This window comes from Lynx rufus, unplaced genomic scaffold (genome assembly GCF_022079265.1).
Source record: "Lynx rufus isolate CCGP_SWC_20201006 ecotype Redwood Valley unplaced genomic scaffold, mLynRuf1.p SCAF_3, whole genome shotgun sequence".
NCBI classification, from domain to species: Eukaryota; Metazoa; Chordata; class Mammalia; order Carnivora; family Felidae; genus Lynx; species Lynx rufus.
The window spans coordinates 88,054,868-88,063,454 of record NW_025814845.1 but is presented as its reverse complement, the minus strand read 5'-3'; the positions used below and the strand labels follow the sequence as shown (position 1 = coordinate 88,063,454).

At 40.5% G+C, this 8,587-nt stretch overlaps 1 protein-coding gene across 1 annotated transcript; it reads right to left on the bottom strand.

The window, feature by feature from the left end:
* Positions 1 to 3,394: 3,394 nt before the first annotated feature.
* On the bottom strand, positions 3,395 to 7,898 carry RPL34 (ribosomal protein L34). Its single transcript, XM_047091726.1, has 5 exons — positions 7,878 to 7,898; positions 6,421 to 6,494; positions 6,238 to 6,337; positions 5,820 to 5,923; positions 3,395 to 3,517 (listed from the first exon to the last, which is right to left on the bottom strand). Exons 2-5 carry the CDS (start codon positions 6,483 to 6,485, stop codon positions 3,433 to 3,435), a joined length of 354 nt encoding a protein of 117 aa, XP_046947682.1. The 5' UTR covers positions 6,486 to 6,494; positions 7,878 to 7,898; the 3' UTR covers positions 3,395 to 3,432.
* Between the last annotated feature and the right edge of the window lie 689 nt (positions 7,899 to 8,587).

Below are 8,587 nucleotides of genomic sequence, written 5' to 3'. Positions count from 1 at the left end.
CAAAAACCGTAGCATTTAGCCCTGCTTCACAATCTTATTCTGCAGGAATTGAATATGATTTTAATTGGTGTGATAAGAAATATGGGTTACAGTTAAAGCTGGACATGGTCCAGACTCAAAATTCTGGGAACCCAAGCTCCAAATCATTAAGATAAAAATTCTTTAAGTATGTTATCGCGCTGCTGAAAATAACCTTAAAATTTACTTATTTAAACATATGGAGATTTTCTGCTTTTAAGGGTGGAAGACACCCCTCCCCCATCCTTCTAATAGAATTTATAAGCAATTCCATGGAAGGAGAAATACTAGACTTTGAAAAGAAACCACTGACTACATTCACATGTCTTTTTAAGAACCTGTCAAGAATACTTAAGTCACACACACAGAACTGGATTCAATAAAAGATTCATTTTGTTTTTACAAAGTTAAAACCCAGAACAGAGCAGAATCCGTTTTGGTCGCTAGGGCAGTGCTGGTGCTATGTTCGTGCAATTCTAGGCTCTTCTAGATCTACACACAAGACAAACTCGGTCTGCTTGGAGTGTGGGGTGGGAGGAAACTGGACCGGGCAGTATGAGAGGGAGAGATGAAGAGAAGCATTAGCAAAGGGAGGCTGGGAAGCGGTTTGTGGCCAAGAGCTTCAGTGGCTAACCCAACAAAGGTGAAGAAATTGGTTACCAATTAGGCACACTTCGTATCATTAGACGTATGGACATTAGCCTATTTGTGTCCCCCCCACCAAAAGTCGTTCAACTGAAGCCCTGATCCCCAAAGTGATGGTATGAAAAACGGGGGCTTTTGGGAGGTAATTAAATCTTGAGAGTGAAGCCCTCATAAAGGCAACTGTGCCCTTGTAAGAGACACAAGAGGGCTTATTTCTCTGCTCTCCATCATGTGAGGATACAAGGAGACAGCACTCTGCTAACCAGTAAGAACTAAGAACTGAATCACCAAGAACTGAATCTGTCAGAACCTTGATCTCGCACCTACCAGTTTCCAGAACCTTGAGATAGGTATGTAGTTTAAACCACCCAGTCTATGGTAATTAGTTACAGCAGCCGGAGCAGGTGTCCTAAGATACCTAGGAAACAGTCCTGTAACCCCAGTAACTAAGCTGAAGGGCTGTACTTCAGTGCCAGCTTATGAATTTAAAAACAATCAGAATAAATAAAACAATCAAATGTATAAGTATGCTCACAAGTATTAAATAGAGCAAAATTGGAAATAGCTTTCATCTTCAAAAGAAAGGGAGTAAATTATGGCACGTAGATTTGACGGCACATGCAGCCACTGCAACCTTTTCAGTTAAGTGGGGAAGAAGGATTGAAAATATATATACATGGTATGCCTCCTATTTTGATTTAAAAGGCTCTTAAGTCTAGAAAACAAGATGGGAACATATCAAACTGGCAGATAACCTGTGTACTGAAATTAAAAGGCATTTTTTTTCATTCTGTTTTTCCACACTTTCCAAATGGTCTACAAAGACATTTATAAAAGGGAAACGTTTCAAACTTTAAAAAGGCTAAACCATTTGACAAATCCTTTGAAAAGTACGAACTTCAATGCTTTAGCTGTCTAAAATTTCTGCCAACCCATTTCTTTTGCTGAAACTTGGGTAGTCCTCGTCGGTTAGTCTTTGGATTTGGTCAGGTTGTCCTGTGGAACTCTTTGTAGTAGAGGGAAGAGCCCCGACAGGGAAGAACTCCTGGTGGGCTGGCAAATGAGGAGGCTGTCCCCTCACAGCTGGTATGAAAAAGCTACATCTCAAGCCTTTCAGAAACTCCATTCATCTACAAAGCAATCAAGTAACTGAATTAAATTTTAAGGCATTGTTTCTGAATGTTAATTTAAGTACTAATTTGTACATTCTTATACCAAACCCACCCCAGGATTACCAAACATGTTGCTGCAGAATACATCAGCCTGAGTCATGGGGAAATGAGAGGTTACTCTACCTCAGAATCCAATGTTTTTCGGTTATATTCCCATCAGAAATCTTATTATGCGATTAAACATTACACAAAGTGATTCCATTACCCCAGTTGCTCAACAAGCCTTAGGATTGGCAGGTGTTTGGGGAAGCCTAACGGATCTCAATTGTCTGAGACCACGTGGGCAACAGGGGCCTCGGCGATCACCGCTTATGCTGTAGTGTTCACAGGAAAAAGGCAGTCATTTGATTCCAATCACTAAGTAGATCACTTGCAAAAAACCTGGGAACACTTAAATGACTCTGGGTACTATCGTACAACCTCTGTGCCTCAGTTCCCTCATTTGTAAACTGGGGATAAAGTAGGTGTCACAGAGTGGTTAGAGAGACTACATGAAGGTTAGTTTGAAGTGTTAGCCACCACTAAGCAGATGCTATCAAGTACTGTCGTTAAATTGAGTTCCTATGCAGCTTAACCACTTACCAGCTCTTCTACAAAAATGTTTAAAACCCGTTGTCTGTCAAGAAGTTAACTGGCACTGTGGCACAATGAGTGTTTAAGAGGCCAGATAGATTTGTTTTCCTTCCTACAAGGGGAATCATTTATTATAATTAAGAGAAAACATTCCTCTGCGTGAGCCATCAAAGTTAAACCACACCAGTAGAGTAACATCTAAATTCAAGAAAAGGGTCAGAATTTACAGAATTCTTCTGGCTTCCAGATTTCTTGGCTTGTGCAAATAGCCTGGGGGCTCTGCTCTCTATTCTTCCTTGAGATTGAAAATAAGCTTGACATGATCTGAAAAAATGGTCTTGGAAGGGAATTCAAATGAGCTTATGCATGTAGAGTATTAGACAAATACTTGGTACAGTCTGAGCACTGTAATGAGCTATTATTACTGTGTACATACTTATTAAGAGTTGTTAGATACACAGAGCTTCCAAGAATAAATATAACTAAGGCCTGTTATTTTAATTTTCTGGACTGGATTAAAAATCCAATTTAAGTTAGAATTTAAATTTCACTAGACCAGAGACATGAGGTTTTTGTATACGAGTGGAGCTCTTGATTTGCTGAATATGGAGTTCTGAGCTCTCCAAAATAGACCGTTTTTGGTCTGAAGTGAACTAATGAAATGGAGGGTTTAAATACAATGGTGTATAAAAGATTCTATTCCAAATAACTTGTCAATAAACAATGTTTAATTTCCATCCTGAGTTTTGGTGCTGAAGATTGGATGGAAATGATGCAGCGGAATTAAAAGAAACATCCAGATATAACAGCCACTCTTCTCAAACCTCCCCAAGTGTTCTAGAGGTGCTATCAAAAAATTCTACCCATCACTGGCCTCCATTATGGTCTTTCAGTAAAAGCAATCAACTAAAAATCACGGAATTCCAAACACCACATAGAAACCAAACCTGTATACTAACAAATTACAACAGCAATAACAGAAAACACCTTTGACTGTTTTATTACTCAAAAAAGCTTCATTTCTTTATTTAGCTTTCTGACTCTGTGCTTGTGCCTTCAACACTTTCACAACGATTTTCTGCTCCTCAATAAGGAATGCACGTTTGATCCTAGAAAGAAAAATAATAAATGAATACAGTTTAAGATAAAACCCACTGATTTAATAGGCAGGAAAAGTACCATAAAAGAATTGAGTAAAGCAATCAGGGAAGATATGTAGAAAAGTAAATGAAACCCACCAGTATAGACTAAAAACTTAAGAGATGAAATTAGATGGCCAGAACCATTTGGCTGGCTGAAAGTCTCCTTTTTACACTGGCAGTTTAAGTAGGATAATCCTTCAATTCTATGCCAATTGTACCTGCCCTCTTCTTCTGAGTCACGAAGGAATTACATATGGGAAACCAAAATGAAGGTTAAGAGCTAATGGCAAGAGGCATTTTATCAAGAGCAAAGTTTCTACAGCCTGGGGTCAACTCTACTACTTACTAGCTGTGTGATCTTGGGCAAATAACTTTCTCTGTGAAAAGGTACACAAAGAATCTTATACCCATTTCACAGGGTTTTTATGAAGATTAAACTTGGAAGGAGTTGCAGTGTGTGTACTCTGAACCTCCATTTAGAGAGGAAGTACATTTTATCAATCACTATTATTACAGTGCATGGGACCTGGCAAATAGCAGGTACTAACTACCATTCGTTAAAGCAAAGCTACCTCCACAGAGAAAGCACTCAATTCCCACGAAAACCTTCCCATTTATGATCTTTATTTGTAACCCTGGTCATCTAATAATATGGCCTAAAATTCCTGGGATTTTGGACTCCTTCAAATCTCTCCAATGTAATCACATTATAGAAACACAACTGACTGGTGCCACTTTTACTCAGGACCCTTACAAATTCCCTAAACTTACTCAAAGATCAGACTCTTGTCAGTGTCACAGCTAATACTAACCTATAGACAACTGGTAGATCTACATCAAATTTCCAAGAGCTAGGGCCCAAGAATTGGACTCAGTAAATGTGCCCATGATTATGTATAGCAAGGTTTGGGAACCAAAGACTGGTAAAAGGCCAAACTCCACCAGCTTAAAACTAACACATGACCCTTCCGCCTCCATGTATCTTTCCAATCTCATTGCTCACTCTTTCATATTCTTTGCCCTTTCAACCTCTTGACCAACATTTACCTATCATGCAGGTTCCACCTCAAATACCGTTCCCAGAGTCCCAACTACTTGAAAGTAATTTCTCCTCCAAACTTCAATCATAGTTCAGTTTTCCAGTATTTCATGGAAGTTCTATTTACCGTGTATTTGTACTACTGTAACATGTTTACCATCCCCCTACAAATTAACTCCTGAAAGGCAGAGGGAACTTGCAAGTTTGTTGTCAGATTTGGTTTAGAAACCTAGCCTGACCACTTTACAGAACTAGCTGAATAAACTAGAGGCATCCAACTCTTCTGAAGCAGCTCTGTAACTTGTGAAGACCAACCTCCTTGCAAATCCTCCCAGTCAGGTCTTTAGAGGCAATTCATGTATATCAGTGAGGCTACAATCAAGGGTCTCAATAAAACCTAGAACGAATCCCAGTGCTGCTCCTCACTGGCTGTGTGAATTTAAGCAACAAGCCTTGTTTCCTTCATAGAAAGTAGAACAGTCCCTGATGGACTTTTGACGTTTAGCATAAAAACTCTACTACTCCACTTCTATCTATGCCACTACCAACTCTCTCACATATCCCAACATCCCAGTCCTCGACCTGGAACACTGTCCTCTCCTCTAACTCACTCCACCAGCCTTTAGGTCTCCATGCAGGTGCCACCGCCTTAGCCTTCACCAAGAGGAAAACCATTCCAAGCACTCACCTTTTGTTGAAAGAATGAGGTTACAATCCATCCTGCTGCAGTTTTTGTTCTGGCACATCAAAAGTCTCCCTCCTGGCTCAAAATCCATCAATTCCTACCTGTTTTAGGATCGAGCTAAAAGTCTGTCCTTTAAGGGCCTGTGTAACCTGTGACTTCTACCTTTCTTATCTATCACCTCCTGCAAAGCTCTGCTACAGCCACACTAGAACTACATATAGTTATTCTCTTCCTACACTTTTTAGACCTTCCTCTCTCCATCTACCTGACTGACCAAAAACTAATAGTTTCTTATCTACCTCCTCCACAAAATCAAGGTCATTTTAATTTCTACATCTGGCATAAAGATGCCGCCAAATCCTAATTGAATTAAAGTGAACCAGTATCTTTACTGGTTTGTACAGTATCAATTGCCCCTAGCCTAGGAAGGACTCTAAAATAGGCTACTCGTGTTTACGTTTCACCAGTCTTCTAATAATCATTAGCATTCAGTGTAACAGACATGCACACACGTTTGAGAAAGTCCATTTAAGAGTGATATTTACCTGTCACGAACACACTTAGCACACATGGAACCACCGTAGGCCCTGCTGACGTGTTTTTTCGTTTTGGACAGCCTCATAAGAACTTTAGGTCTCACAGCTCGAACCTGCACAAAGTCAATGTTGAGATTATTTCGTGATGCTTTAACAGAAATAGAAATTGTACTAGATGTGACATATGGCAAGTATAAACACTAAACTAGAACAGGAAATGGTATACTGCTTTATCTGAAAGGCATTTCCCTGTATTTATCACATAGGCTTTAAAAGTCCACGTTCTTGACAAATGTGGATCATGGATGCTTAGTACTTTGCAACCTTCCTAGTGGTGACCTCTCCTTCACTCCATCCCTTACCAAGATGCTAACGCTCCCTAGTTCAATTCTTGTTTACGTTATTCAGAGCAAAAAGGATCACTTACTCCTCGAAGTCGGCCTGGGCACACGCCACATGCAGATTTTGGTGCTTTCCCAACCTTCTTGGTATAAAGGTAAACGATTCTATTACCTGGGGTTCGGGACCTAGAAAGTGAGAGAATAGGGAACAGGCTCAGCATTCTGCAGAGTAAATGACAATATGTATTTTAAATTTTAGAAATACTTACAGCCTAGTTTTGTTAGAGGCTGTATTGTAGGACAGCCTACGTCGGTATGTCAAACGCTGGACCATTCTGAATGCCTAAATTAAGAAAGGAATGAAATTGCATTGTAGGAATAATTCCAACTTTACAGGAAAACAGCATCACGTAATTTATACGTTCCGTATATTCTTATATACAATAATCCTTAAAGTATCTTATGAAAAGAATTCCGTATTTTAAAACTACTGAGATTTAAAGGTGCCTGGTAAGAATACTAACAGACCCATGTTTGTTTTCCTTATGGTAATCAATGGTGGCACTTGGTTAAAATTTACCAGATGTATTCCTCAAAACGTCTGATTCTGTTTGGAGTCGTGTCCAGAAAAGCGCTACTAACAAGCAAATTTAAGAAACCCTGTTTTTAAAGGAAAAGCGCACCTGAGCATCTATGTTGAACCCTCACTTAGGCCATCTACTGGCCTATACAGCACAAGGGGCTAGCTTCCTTGTCTCTACATTTTTACGGAGTTCACACAGCTGTCATTAGTTAACAAATGAGAGAAGCTATCCTGACCAACCTAGTGCAATGCCTGTCACATGAAAGATGCTCAGGGTTCAGTGTCTTGCCCCAAAGTAACATGTGTGACAAGCTAAGTGCCAAATAATACTTATTTTTGTATCAAAGAGTCTTTGGATTATGGCATTTTTTTTAATCAACTGGAAATAACACTGAATGTCACTGAGCAAATCGGTATGTAAGTATGCCTATGAACCGTTTTCTCAGTTAACTGCTCAAAGAAACATGAAAACGTAAACAAGACTTGAATCCTCATTTTTAACCCCAAACTTTGTAATCATTTCATCACATGCAATGCAAAAGTAAAGAGCCTGCTTTTGTTGTTATAAGGTCTTTACTAACATTACACTGAAACGTAACTATGAAGACACCAAAAGCGACCCCGAAGGCCAATGAGCTCCAAGAAGCCACCATTCCGTTTACATCTCCAAAACCAAGACCGAAAACTCCCTATTAACATTTTTATCTTCCTTGCTATTGGCCTTGGAAAAGAAAACATTTTGAAACAACGACCCGAACATCCTGGTCTCCAGTCCTCCCAAAAACCTGAGAACATCTACTACAGGCGCACTTAACGTGGGCGTTAAAATAGGAAAACGTTCTGCGATTTTGCAGCCTCAATCAGCCGAACCACAACTCGAAGGTCTCCAAAAGCGACCTCGAAGGCAGCAAAGTTCCAGGTGATGAGCTCCGGCTATTCCCGGCTCGGGAGGGGTGGTCCGGATCGATGGCGCTCTGAAGCTAAAAGCCGGGGGACCTGCTCACCACCAGCTTTCCTCCTGAACCCTTATCCCTATGCCAGTCCAAAGGGCTGCGCCTGAGAAATCCTGGTTCCTCTAACTCCCCGGATGGCGGCCGATTGTAGAAGGAATAAGCAACAGGGAAAAGGAAAAAGCAACCATACCTACAGACGCCGTCCCCGGAAGAGGAAAAAGGAAGTACTTGCAAGTTTAAAGGTTAAATAGGACTGCGTCGGACAGGAAGTTACGTCATAACCAGAGCCGCCATGTTGTACGGAAGCCACCTAGCTCCCCTCCATGGGAGGGAATGCATAGCGCCGCCACGTTGTACGGCAACCGACGTGCCGCCTTTCCTTGGGCCCGGATGCAAGTCAGCAACCCACAAAGCCACACTTAAGATCTTTTGGGAATCGCCCTAGAAACAAATGCAAATGACAAAGGAACTGCAAAGGGCGGAGGTGGGACAAAATCAACTTTTTTCGTTCTTAGGGGCGCTACAACGTATTTAATCTAAAGGCCGCCAGCTTTGCAGTTAGACCTGGGTTTAAAACCCAATTCTGACACTTGTTATTAGTTGACCTTTGAGGAGTTGCTGTCTTTAACCTTCCCTTCTTTTTTACTTATCATTCATTCAAAGCACAAGCTTTACAAATTGGATTTAAATCCAGTATCTACTAATTATTAGCTGTGTTACTTTGAGCAAGTCTTTAAATGAGTTATGTCATGATCAAAGGCACAATAAAATTAAAGCACTTACTTAGCACAGGTCTTGTGGAGGAGCAAGTGCTCAATAAATGGTGGCTAATCTTACGACTATGTACAAAGAGCTTCACATGAGTGGTAAAATTTGAGCTGGGACTTAAAAATGAGGAGA